This window comes from Talpa occidentalis, unplaced genomic scaffold (assembly GCF_014898055.3).
Source record: "Talpa occidentalis isolate TD23 unplaced genomic scaffold, MPIMG_talOcc4v2.1 talOcc4.10, whole genome shotgun sequence".
Lineage (NCBI taxonomy): Eukaryota > Metazoa > Chordata > Mammalia > Eulipotyphla > Talpidae > Talpa > Talpa occidentalis.
Window position 1 is genome coordinate 79396935 of NW_023600993.1, and position 14051 is coordinate 79410985.

General features: G+C 39.3%; 1 protein-coding gene across 5 annotated transcripts in view; it reads right to left on the reverse strand.

Annotated features, from left to right (window-relative positions):
- Window positions 1-14051, reverse strand: part of PLCB4 (phospholipase C beta 4) — a 379157-nt gene that overhangs the window by 84407 nt on the left and 280699 nt on the right. For all 5 annotated transcript variants that reach the window (XM_054696412.1, XM_054696407.1, XM_054696400.1 and 2 more), the window contains 5 exons: window positions 12618-12697; window positions 11344-11397; window positions 4519-4600; window positions 3502-3602; window positions 2826-2883 (listed from right to left, as the gene is read on the reverse strand). In XM_054696412.1, the coding sequence (XP_054552387.1) occupies window positions 2826-2883; window positions 3502-3602; window positions 4519-4600; window positions 11344-11397; window positions 12618-12697 (375 nt within the window). The remainder of the gene's footprint in view (window positions 1-2825; window positions 2884-3501; window positions 3603-4518; window positions 4601-11343; window positions 11398-12617; window positions 12698-14051) is intronic.

Consider the following 14051-nt stretch of genomic DNA (forward strand, 5'->3'; position numbering starts at 1 on the left):
ATTCTGTCCTGTTGAGATAATGTGACTGAAGTATTTTAAAGATGTTTAGAGCTAAGCTTTTGGAATCACAGGCCCAAATATTGGAAAGCATGCTCCCTTCTTAAGTGAACTTTTCATTATGGATTTTGAAGGTGCTTTATGTAAAGAGTATTTTGGTTTTGGAGAGATGGGAGGGGAAATAGTAGAAATCAAAAGAGAGGGAGTAAGGAGCTGGTGGAACATTCTGTAAGTTTGACAAAGTTTCTTTAGGAGACAGTCAGATTTCTGTCTAGTCCTTCCAGTTGAGTTCACTGGGATAGGATAGAAAATGAAGAGATTTAGAGCAGAACTGACTAAAAATAAAGGCTGTACACTTTCCTGGACTCTCTTGTATTCTGCATGGCCTAAAGAGCTCTAGAATCACACTGATTTCATTATCCTACCCCAAATCGAAGGTGCTCCTGTGGTGGAGGCTGAACCAAGAATAACCACATGGTCACTGTGCTGCTTTCCTCAGGCCACAATGATGGGTCACCTAATGCTTAGCTGAATATTTCTGTTCCTTCTGAGGATGCTGATAACATCAGTGCCTGATTAACACCTGTGGGTCCTTTAATTGACAACACAGTAGAGTAACTACTTCAAAAACATCTTCAATAGTCCTGTGATTGACTGACTAGGTAGTACTACCCCTCAGACCTGACAACGACGAAACTCTCCCCATTCCTGTATGTTCCCATATTCCCTTCTTTTCTGTATCACCTTCCTTCGCTTGCCACTCCGAGGCAGCCTTTTCTTGAGTACTGCCTCCTGCTGTTCTCGTGATGTGGTACCGCTTCTAGATAAAACAATTTTTTTGTGGAAACAATTTTGTGACTGAGTCCCGTTTTCTGAGCACCAATGATACAATCTGGTTAGGCTGGTAACATTTCCTTAATGTCAATAAAAGTCAAATGGAAGGAAACATACAAAAGATGAGTGTTACTGGCCACTATAATAGTGACTAAATGACAAGTATTTTAAGAAAGAATGTGAATAGTAGAGCAAGAAAGCAAGGGTGATCATACCTTTTGATTAGCAACTATTATGTTTTAGATTTATAAGAATTGTAAGAGTGTTATTGGGCAGGCCTATAAGAACAAGCCATTAAGGGAAAGGCAGGAGATAAGAGCACATTGTAGTGTTACCTAGTTTCAAGACTTCAGAATTGTTTCCTTATTCAAACAGTGAAATGCATATTAAAGTCTGTAATATTTGATAGATGGCTGGTACCAGCTTCATCCCAGAGCATGTAAGAGTCCCTTTTTTTAGGACGTGGCAATTGATGATGTGGTAAATTTTCTCGCTTCCACTCAAGTGGTTTTCCTCTTTAGTAGAAAACAAGATTCCTGCCCACCTCAACAAAACTTAAGATGATCAATGACCCAAAGTCTAGGATGAAGTTGAAGGAAATAAAACAATATTTTTTTTTTGTTTAAAAAGTAGAAGAGAAGGGGTTAAGGAAACAAAGCAAACCAATTTATTTTCTGAGTCACTGGTGGCATAAGAATGTGAATAATATCTGGGTAAAGACTGAACATAGTATTTGCATGACCAAACACTACTGAGTGCAAAAACTTGAAATATTTTCAAATAAAATAAATACTGTAATGTGTTGAAAGGATTATTTAAAAATGGAAGCTTCTGTGCTGATGTATGGAATGCTTTCTCTTTCCTCTATCAGTGCTTTTGAGCTCTTGTTACTACAGCTTCTAATGTGCAACCCTACACATTGGAAGCCATTGAGCCCTGACAGGGGAAGAAGAGAGAAACCCTTTGGCACTGATGTGATTTATTTTTACCAACTGGCAAATAAAAGTATGCCTGTTGTCATTTCTTAAGGCAATATCTGACGACTGGCATTATATTGTCTTTTCTAACGTTTTCTATTTATGTGGCACAGTAGTTAACATCAATTGTTTTAAAAGATAAATATATTGTCCATTCCTAATTAAACTCTTCTTGTTATTAATGTATTAGAAAAAATGTGAATTTCCCTTTTTTTTTGGAATAACAAGAGTTGTAATGGGCTTCACTGAAGAGAAAAATACTTTTTGTGTATGTGTAAAGAAAAAAAAAAGAAGGTACTTTAGTTGTGATATAAGTGGGGATCTTTATGTGTTCTCAAATATTTTTCTCTAGTGATCAAGCAAATTTTTTCAATCAGTTTTGGCTTTTAAGTGAAACACTTTCTAAAATTAGCTCTGAGCATATTATAAAAATAAAAAGCAAAAATTTAACCTGCAATCCAAGATAGGTACTAAATTTTCACCCAGGAACTCCAGTGTTGTGCTGTTGCCAAAATATTTTGTTTGAACCTACATATTTTTTTTACATGCAATCCATTAAGAGACAAAAATAAAGCTTTCTAGTCCATGCAAAGGTATGAGAAAAAGTTAGCAATGGAGAATCCAACAGGAGTGTGGTAAACTCAGTCCATTCTCTTTCTACTTAATGAGATCAATAGAAAAAAAAGTACCTTAAATATCATCTTGCAAAAACACAGACATATTTAATTAAATGAATATCTTATAAAATCCACACACACATACACACACACACACAACCAGAGCTACACATCACAGCAAGAAACCAACAAAAAAAGCGGTGTGCAAAGCCAACATACAGGAAGCGTATGAACACACAGGGCAGCAGCTGATTTTTGCACCTGGTAAAGCCATCATGGAAAGATCAGCAGGTAAGAAGCAAAGCAAATGAGGGCATATGAAGCGGGCATGCAATGAGAACATTGGAGAGGCAAGCCACTGCACACAGACTTTATGGAGTTAATGTATGAAAAAGCTTACTTCATTTAGAAAGCTCACTAATTGGTCTACCGTTAAATAATCAGTTTTGTCTCCATTGCTGAAAAGAAATTTATTAGAAAAAGTAAGTTTTTGTATATGATGCTACAGTAGGTACGATTTACATGTTGACATTTGTTGATGTTAATTCTAAACTTATTTTCTAACCCTGAAGTAGTGGTGCACTCTTAAAATGACCAGAGATTGTAAGAAAAAAACAAACCAACAACAAAGGAAAGAAAACATTCTAGCTCACAGTAAATACCTGCAATTCTTCTTTAGCATTATCCAAAAAATGTTACTTTAAAAACAACATGTAAGTCATCCATTTGGAATAACTGGAATGAATGAACTTTTCAACAACATAATAACATTCCAAATTGAATCTAGTTAGTTCACATAATGGGTTAATACCTAAAGGAGCAGGTTAAAATTGTAGGTAGTTAGTAAAGCCAATGCGGGGAGGGGGGGGCAGGGGTTCCAGGCGCTGCAATTTACTTCGTAAAAGTCTCTCAAAGAATCAGAGTGAACTTTTACACTGATAAACTAAGGGGTGAAAATGTAACCCTGACTAAATATTCCTACACACTATCAACATTGCTATCAAATCTATGTCAAAATGTTTTAAAAATCTAAAAGGATCACATTGCTAAAACACTTGCTCATAAATAGAACTTACATTTTTTTAAAAAGATCCTCTATATCTGTCCGAGGACAAATCTTTTGTGTCAGTTCATAGAACTTTTCGTAAGTAAATGCGGCAGGTTCAATTTCATCATTCTGTAAAGAATAAGAGAGTGTCATCAATCACAGTGGGTGGAGAAGCCAAGAGCTGGCCATTTGGAATCCCCAGGGCCCCCGTCCCTGATTCTTACTGATAGGGAACCAGAAGGCCATCCTCCAGCCCCGGGCAGGCCACCCCACTAGAACACGGCATGTATAAATGAGTATTTCCAGTTAGTATGCAGCCATGGTATGGCATTCAAACACTGGTTATGGCTGGGCTTGCTCTGGGACCCACCTACAGCACAAATATAGTGAAATGTTCTCTCCTCATCTCCTTGAAGGAGAAAAGCAAGTGCCTGCTTACAGGCTGCTGAATAAATCAAGCTCATGTTTACTAATGCTTATTTTGTGAGTTTTCATAAGACCACAAAAAGGGATACAGGACATCCAGATAAGATTTTTCTTTACATAACTGAAGTTACTATTTCAGAGAGGATTTTTAAAAGTAGTAACAGGTTTAAATCTTTCCTGCAGTCAAATTAATTTCAATTATTTTAAATCCAAAGGGCCCATAACACAAATGTTTTGTTTAGGGAGTAGTGCTGCATAAATACCACATAGCCTTCTTGAAGAACTGATTTATTAGTTAATTATTCATGTTGACATTGGGCTTGGTCAAGGCAATGTTGATGGGTTTCTATAAAGTAAACTTTCCTTAAGCTGTGTTAAAGAGACAGCCTGGCTGTCATTTCCTTTTCTTAAAAAAGTTGACAAAAACCATTTCAAATGACACTCTTTGAATCATAAAACATTTAGGTTAAAGTGCCCACAGAACAAAAGAAAGAGAAAATTGTGACCATATTGACAGAATCTAATTCTAATTGAGATCAGTTTAACATAAAAAGTTTGGCTTATTATATCTAAGAATATAAATTAAAAATGGCTTTAGAAATACATTATTAATAAATACCTTTCCACTGGGAAGACCTAACTCCTTGAGTGCTTGAAAGATCACCTTTTCTGTTTTCCCTGATGCAAAGGTTCTAGTAATACTAGAGTAGAAAAGGAAAAAAAAAGTCAATTCTGTTTTCTCCAGTGCAAAGATTCAAGTTACACTAGGGAGAGGGGAGAGATGAAGATGAAAATAAAATTACGTTTCATTTCTAGGCCTTTTTATTTTATTATTTTTTTACTACCTAAAGTAGCTCTTTACTTCCTAAAGTACCAGAGCTGTTTGTGCTAGTCAGGCAGCTTGATCCTAAGATAGGCACATCCCCGCTGTCCTATGTACTTGTGAACACTGGGGCAGATTACAGTCTTAAAGAAAAACAATGCTAAAATTTGATCTACCAAATTAGCTTCTTAGGAAAAAAGGAATGTGGTAGACGGGTCAACAGCTCTAGATAAAACCTCAGGTTGACAATAGCTAGGTTAGGGGCAAAGAATAGATGCCTTAGAACTCAGCCCAAGCCTGCGATTGTCCTAAACCTGGCTTCACACCTACTATGCTGACATCCATCATCAGATATACTTTCTTCCTTTTTTTGATCTAAGCACCTTTGAGTTGTTCTGAAATGTCAGTAACCTCGAAGATTAGGGGCTTTATTATTATGACAGAGAGGAATCTCCATAAAAAAGGGAGGTTCCATGTTCCCTGCCCACCTTAGGGGGAGAGCTGAGTGGCCAGGGGAAGCAAAGACATGAGGAGAGACACAGAGCAGAGAGAAATGTGAAGAGAAAGGGTGCTCTTGTTTCTCAGCTTTGGAATTGCAACAGGGGCTTGGGGGACATGTATGAGGACACCTGGAATCAAAACATATAAAGACATTTAGAAGAGACATGTAGGGAGGCTGAAAATGGCAGCTGTTACTTTCGTAAATTGATTTTGCTTCTCTGTCCCAGATTTGCCTGGTCCTTTTTGCTCCTTTTCTATGGTTCCCCCCTCCCCCCAAGAAGATGCCTTAGACTTGTGGCAAACCTTCAGGCCTCCGTGGCCCCACTTTGGGCCAATCTTGATTACTGGGCATTGTCCATGAGCGAATGAGTAATTTTGGGTGTACTGTTGGGAAATTATTATCCTTTATTTTTCCTCATTCTATGCACACCAATCCTATTAAAGTTCTTTTATACTAAGAGTATGCTTTGTCTTTGTGTGGCAGAAGGCAGAACCCCATCAGAGCATTCAGGTTTGGGGGTTCTGGGGTACTCCTCAGCCTTCCTGCTGACATTATGAAAGCAGTAGGTGCTGGGAGGCAGGGGAATACTTACTCAGTGTTTCAAAAGAACCATGGCACTACCTTGAGACATGGTATTTTTGAATAATGGTGCTAGCCTTTAAACTAGAATAATGTTCACCATGGCTAATAAAATGGATAACACCTTAATGAGCATATTTCCTGGGGATGATAAAAGCAGGAAAGATTCCTCATGATAAATGCACTGATGACACTTAGAATGAACACTATCAAGACTCAGAAGCCACGTTTGACTCTGAGTCATACCTTCAGCACCCAAATGAGCTTACATCCTCTCCCTGATTGGAAGCCCAGGTAAATTGTCACCATAGTAATTGAAACTCACAATTCAGGAGTCCAGCCTCCACTTGAAGAGAGAGCTTACTTTTGCCTGTGAAGACTGGCTTTGGGATGCCCACCCTGTGAGCACCTCCCTACACATGACCTTGCCATACCCCTCAATGCTCATGTTAAGTGTAAGACAAGCTTCAAATCTAAGCACTATGGGTGATTAAAAACATTGAGTAAGGTTGATATTGATTACATGGAGTAATTTTCAGAAACATAGTGTTTTTTATTTTTTACATCATTGTTCATTTTTGTTTTATTTTTTAATAAATCTGACATTTTTAATTAATTAATTATTTTTTAAAAGATTTATTTATTCATTTACAAAAGAACCGGGGTACAGGCCAGATGCGTGGGAGGGTGAGAGGTCTCATCAGAGACAGAGCAGGGAGCAGAACAGGCAGACTGACGAAATACACTACTGAGCAGCAGGTGCGACAGGAGAGGTCTGCCGTGCCATGTGGGACCCTCGCCGGCCGGTTGGGATCGAACCGGCACTGCAGAGGCCGCAGAGAGCTTCAGAGCTCAACTGCCTGCACCACCAGGGGAGGCACTCATTGTTCATTTTTAAACAATATTTATGTGGCTCAATCGATCATAATTTATACAACCTATCTCCACTGTATAGACATAAATTGTTTCCCATACATACTCATAAAAAAATTCAATGAATAACCTTGTGCAAATTTTTTTCTGCATTGTCACAGGAATAACTTTAGGGAAAGTTCAAGATGTGGGATTGCTGCTTTGAAGAATAAATGTTGTGAAGGTTTTTCCCACCAAAAACAAACAAACAAACAAAAACAAATGTAAGCACTGATCGGCAATTACTCTGGATGAGTAGAAGAGATCAGCAATTCAGCTGCAGGGTACAATTTCCCAAAAGAGACTTGGAAGAATTTCCTTGATGTAAATGGATCGCTCTATGTTCATTCAAAGTTTTATTATTTCATACTTGGTGCAAGATTACTTCAAGAAGTACATTTTAAGAGTGCTCGAGGCAGCTGTATTCAAATATAGGAAGGACTATGAATTATCTTTAACAGGTTTATAGACATGGCAGAGCACATGCATTTGACATCAAGTAAACTGGTTTCTAGTGTAAAGGGGCTGTGTCCATATTTCCCCCCTTCTCTATAGAGTTCATGGCATTTTTGTACATTGAACTGGGTTGAGAAGCAATTTGTCTCACCTTTATAATATAGGGGGAAATAGCTATTCAGTGTGTCATTTAAAAAAAATGTGTTAATGTGAGAATTACAGTCCTCTAGCAAGTCTGGGAATGTCTGACACTTGTAATTAGGAGGGAAATCTTTGCATAGCAATCTCATCCTATTTCAGTTTCCATTAAGTTTGGACAAACGAGATGAAAACTGACTGACATGGTCATAAATGAAGCCAGTACGAGGCCTGAACCTTCCAGGTGAAGCAGAACCTGGACCTGGGTTGGAGCCTGGAGGATGGGAACAGTGTTTAGAATATAATCTTTTGGCTAGGGCTTGGGGAAGTGCCAAGAGGTAGTAAGTAGGACAAGAAGGTCTCATGAAAACAGAGACATCCAAGCATTTGTAGTAAGCGGGGGAGGATGGGTGGGTTGATAAAGAGATTAAGAGAGAAAAAGAGAGGAAAAATTAGGATATTCAGTGCCAGGACAGGGGTAGATACACATAGGAATATGTTAGTGAGGGCAGTAGGAGCCCAACAAAATGGGCTCTCTGAGGTAATAAAAGCAGGAAGTGACATCATGGCAAAGGCTTCATATTGAGCCCTTCTTTTCATGAGAGGGCTTGGGCTGGGCAATTTCACCACAGATTTGCTCACCTTGTTCTCAAAGAGACCAAACCCAGAATGGAAAATGGGAACAAGGACCTTGAAGTAATCACTCCCTTTGGGTCATTCCTTTATTGCCTCTGTTCCAGGTAGCTTTTGGAATCACACTTGTGTGTTACATTGGCTTGTTCAGGGGAAGGAAGTCATGGAGCAAAGGTAAATTCTTTGAGTTTCCTGTGGCATCAGAGGTCCGGCAAAATGCTATTTAACCAGGATCTTGAGAGAAACACATTTATCACAAGGGGACATTCTAGACACTTACATGGGAACTGAATGTTAAAGGGGTGGTATCTTATTCAACTCTATCTATAGTCCTCATACCCACAGACTATGGCTAATTGCTTCAAGCTCAATTAGTTTTTGTTGAATGAAAAAAAAAAAAAACAAAAAACAAAAAACCTACTATCTCAGCCCCAAAGGAAGTACTATAAAGGCTAATGCCTTTAATTGGCACCCAGTCCTTTTAGAGTCATGGTTAAATTCCAGATTCCTGGGGATCTTTCGCTGGAAACTAAGGGAGTTTCGCTCTTTGCCTGCTCTCAGAGGGTCTCCACTCTGTCGATTGGTTTTCACACCATCTTCTGAAACAGTTGGCGAAAAGGCTTAAGAAGGAAGGGAAGTCCTAGCAGGGTCAGACTCGCCTCTCAGGCAACTGGGCCTTCAGAACACGGATAGTTTATGCAGGAGTGGGGACGCCATCACCAGACCTGAGTTCCAGCCTTCTTTAACACAACTGTCTCTTTGGTCCTTCTTCCAGTCATAGCCCACAGCTATTGTCTTGCTACCATTTCCTAACTCTCTTGCCACTCATTCAACTCTGGGTAACATGGACAGGAAATGGCAACAGGAAAGAGTGGCTTTCAAAGCTTTGGCTCTGAGTGGGAAGATAAATTAAGTGTGAGTGTAAGTCTGACAGAAAGGCAGACCACATAAGATCATGTACACAGAAAGAAAAGCAAAGAGAGAGAAAAGAGTAAGCCAACTTCTTCATTTGTCATTTTTGTAACTTCCTGGATATTAAATTTTGGTTAATGCCTAAGAGCAGGGCCATCTCCAAGCTATGCAATGTGATGAAGTCAAAGCCAGATCCCTTTTAACTTCATGTACACTATCTTGATAGTTTCCATTTTTAAAACTTCAGAATGATAGTGATGAAGTGACATTTTAAAAGTGTTTATTCTTCATAGCCATTAAAACATTCAGAACAATTTCCACCTAGCCCTTGGCTGCTCATCCACTGGGAGATTTATCCACTTTTTTCTGGCGTGGTGTCAATTATCAACCCTAGCAAACTTCTCCCAAATCACAGATGTCTTCTGTCAAACACCTGTTAATAGTGGCAGGCAGCAAAGACTGCAGGACAAAGAGAGCTAAAGGAGATGGAAAACCATCTAAGCTATTTCTACCAAAAAAGTTGGTCATTTTTTGTGTGTGAATATGCTAGATAAACATCTTTGGAAGTAGAAAAGGCCTTGAAGTTTGTATAACAACAACTCAATTAGTAGGAAATGTACAAATTTAATCAGAACTGCTGGTCAGAAATGCTTTGACCACAATCTACCTGCCTCTACTTAGTCCATTTCCTGAACCTTTTCTTGGAAGAAAAAGTAAGAAAAGTATATAAAAACCAATACAAGTTACATTTCCGTTCTTCACACTGCCAGCTGTACTCCCTAAGATTGGAGTTATTACTTTAACACTGATTTTAAATAAAAATCCCAGTACTTTTGGCAATAACTGTAGGATGTGGGTTACTGTCCTGCTATTGCTATTGCTCAACAGAGTGAAAAAGGGTTTTAAGTAAAAGAAGGATAAGTTAAAAGCCACCAGTCAGGGGTGATAGCAGAGCATTTTTCAATCTTCTTCTAAAGCAGACATAAATTAATTTGCTAGTAAGTTATTATATAAAAAGAGAGAATGCTACATATAGATTTTTAAAATACCCCTTTAAGTCCCCAATAAAAGGTTAAATAATAAGAACATTGCTCATTGACATCTTCATGGTTTGTATGTTATTATTTTTTCTTTATGTACATAGTTCTATCATGTAGATATTTAGCTCACAATTATTGTAATAGATGGAATGAAGAGAAAATGATGGCCTCTAAGACAATTTTCCAAAATATGAAAGGAATAATGTGGAGAGAGAATGGAGATACTCTCACAGGGATGCAGAACAGAAGCTTCAGAGCAGAATGAAGTGGCTGAAGGGTCAGAAATCTCCATGAGTGTCAGGCAGGCCACTGCTCAAATGCAGGCAACTGCTATGCAATTGGTGACTTGGTCACCTCATCTCTGCGAGAGCCTTTTGAAGTCTGGATTCTACCAATACTTCTGGGTTTTGTTTGTTGTTGTTCATCAATTGACTTCTTTGCTAAAGTGGTATCCAGGTAAGAGGCCAACATGACATGAGTCTGGAGAGTCCTAGAATAACGGGTTGATGTGTGGGGAATCTGTATGCAATTCAGATTGTGGCGTTAGGCTCATGACTCCAAATACACTCCTGGCTTCATGTTCTGGGGCCCAGGTCAGCATTTGACTTTCCATGAAGTGCTTAGGCAAACCCCAGCCAAAAAAATAGAGGGAGAATTTGGTAAAGAATTTCCCTCATTACCATCACAAGAGCTTCCAATTGTAACTGTACTCACAGACCACTAGCAAAACCAGACAGGGCGTGGGAGAGGCAGAAAAGAGGGAGGGCAGCACAGAGGAACCCTCAGGGGGTCAAACACACCATAGTATGAAAGAATACACAAGGAGTAGGTATCTGAGTCCTGTTCTTTCCATTCTTGATTTCACCCAAGTTTTACAGCTATTTTTTTTTCTTCATCACTGTTCTGTTGATCAGGGTGAGGGAGGATGGGTCAGCCCTAGAGTGTGTGGTCAATGAGAACGCACCTACAGACCAAGTGGCAAGAAGTCAAAGGAGATGTCCATCCGCCCTGGGCACCAAAGAAGCAGCACAGCCTGGCATGAGAGACACTGTCCAGGGGCAGCTATCCCCAACTACCCCTAACCTAGGCCACACACTTCCACTGTAGTGCACAACATAAACTTGTTGAGTTTTAGCTAATAGTTGCGTAGGCCAAATGTGTTAAAAAAAAATTAAGATCCCAAAATGCATTTAAAGATGAAAAAAACTACTATATTTTCAGATGTTCCTTCATTTATCAAAGAAGAGTTAATGCTACAGATCCTGAGGAACGCAATGATTGTTAAGATCTGAATACAGCATCTGATGAAGTAAAACAAATTAAGCTCCCAGAAATAACTTTAGTTAAAGAAATTAAAAAACAAGAGCATTGCAGGGCTCTCTATTTGATCTGGGAACATGAGGGTTATTGACGCAGGGTATGGAGCGCTGACAGGAACAACCGGCTTACCTCCTGACTGGAATTTTACCATTTGTGTTGGTCATAAATGCCAATTTCATCCAGCTGGAAAATAACAGTGAACAACATTGTTTTAATGTTTCTCAGGAGAAAGAACGTCAATCCAGTCAAGAACTTTAAAAGAAAGTTCATTCAAACAAAGAACATTTATTCCAAAAGCCGGAGACAATAATACATGGTAAGATCAATTTATGGTTGTTAGATGTAGCAAATAATAACATGGGACTCTCAGTTTCAGATAGACAAGTAACTTTTTACTACAAGCATGCTCTGAATATTGCCTAGGACATACTTATACTACAAATAGTTACTTATCTGAGTTAACTGGGAATTCTGTATTTAACCTGGCAACCCTAGCTGACTGCACTGAGCAAAACAAAACAAATTGCCTGTACTTACTCAGTGACCGGTCTCGTCCTTGATTGTTGCTTTTTAATAATCTAACAAGGTGGTGAGATGGTGACGCCATGATGGTGACATCAGCCAACCTTGTCTTGAGGAGCCGTGGGGCTCTCTTCCCTTTCTTAGCTCCCACTCCAGCAAGTACAGATCAAATGGCACCTTCCTTAATTTCCAATGGGTAGGGAAGTTCATCAACTCAAATGGATGGGGAGCAGTTCCTTGTTTTCCCTAGGCTTTCAGCATCTTACATGAGCTGCCAGAACATTCTTTGTACTTTGGTTTTAGGGCTCTCCTTAGCTAACAACCCTCATGCTCACTGTTGCAATCAGTAACAGTCTAACAGTTAATTTGAAGATCATGATGAGTTGTTACCTTTTAGCTCTGAATGTGTGCTCACCAGCACCTGGGATCAGTGCTCACTTTTCACCCCAACAATGGATTCTGTGTAAGTGCTTCTCTTGACCAAACTCCCCCTTTCTCAGTTTCATAAAACATACGTTCAAGCTACAATAGCACTCAACTGTGGCTCCTGTGGCATGCAGAACTATTTATGAGCATCCTCACCTTGCAGACACAAAAGCAATTGCCCTCAACACAGATGATACTGCAGGGCTGAGGTTCTAGCATCATCTTGCCATCAACCATTCTTTTCATATAGGTTTTGGGTGGTGGGTTATCAGGCATGCCCTGCCAGACGGCATGAAGAATACAGGTATGCACTGGTCAACTGATTCTCCAAGGTCAAATGCATGGAGCAGAAAGCAAGCAAGGCATTGCCTGGCCATATACTTAGCCTTTCCCTCCTAATCTGACCATCTGCTTGATAACAGCCAAGAACAAAGAACAGTACAAACAAAACTCACTGTTTCTTGAGGCATGTCATTGGGCTGACATTGTTGGCCCTGAAGTTGTGAATGATTGATCTCAGGCCTTCTACCCATTGCTGAAAGAGGAAAAAAAAAAAAAAGTGTTCTTGGTGAGAAAATCTGGAGCCAAATATGCTGGTTTTTATTAGATAGCTTATATCTCTTTTGCATAGTAATAATAGTATAAATTCTTCTTTAATCCCTTTCCTGCCACACAGTCATCTTCATCTCACATGCTCATATTTTACTCTTTAGTAAACAGCTTTCATTCTTTCTATGAGAGAAATGTGGCATCTACAGTGTCCTTAAACAGAGGGTTGTCACAAAGGAATGCTGCCCACTGATTGACTTGTTTAACTTTCTATTTGCAGCCTGTTTAAATATAAGCACTTTTTCAATCCCTGGCAATCTTAATTATTTCTAAGTAACATTATACAATATATGACATATTTAGCTCTCCCCATTATAGAGGATCAATTTTATTGTGTGAATCTATTTCCATCTAGAATTTGTTACATATCGTACCTGCCTGCCTTTTCCAGCGAAGCCTTAAAAAGTAAAACACGCATTGATTGCCAGGGTACCCAGAGTAAACAGGGGTGTGCTTACATCATTTCTGTATAAGGACTTGGACTGCAGTTTAACTCATAACATTACCCCATGGATTTATAAGGACAAGTGAAGGAAGATTGTATATGGCAGTAAAAGAATTTGGGCCTTCTTTAAGGGGCATTTTAGTAGAAAAGGCTGGTTCTTTTTCAAGAAAAGACTAGCCAGACTGACTTCTCTGTATGTGTTATTTTAATTTTAGTTGTGGTATAATACATATAACATAAAATTTATCATCTCAACCATTTTCCTTTTTTAAAAAATATTTATTTATTTATGCATACAAGAATTGGGGTAGAGACCAGAGGTACGGGGGGGTAAGAGGATTCACCAGACAGTGTGGGGAACGGAACAGGCAGATCTACTAAAATATACTACTGAGGGCAGTAGTAGGCAAGACAGGAGAGGTCTGCTGCGCCATGTGGGTTGCTCCTGGTCGGCCGAGGATTGAACTTGTGCTGCAGTGGCTGGCAATAGCTTGATAGTGCTGTCTTTAACCCCTGTGCCACCAGGGAGGCCCATCGACCATTTTCAAGTAAACTTTTGAGTGTCATTTAGAAATGTGCACATTTCACCACCACTCGTCTCCAGAAAGATTTTCATCTTGTGAAACTAAAACTCCTGGCCCATCAAATTAAACAACCTCCCATTTTCCTCTTCCCCTCCCCATCCCCTGGTAACCATCTATCTGCTTTCTGTCTCTCTGGATTTGACAACTCTAGGTAGGACATATTAACGGAACATAGTTTGTGTCCTCTGGTGACTGGTTTACTGCAATTGCATAATCTCCTCAGGGTTAATCCACATTGTAATAGCATGAGT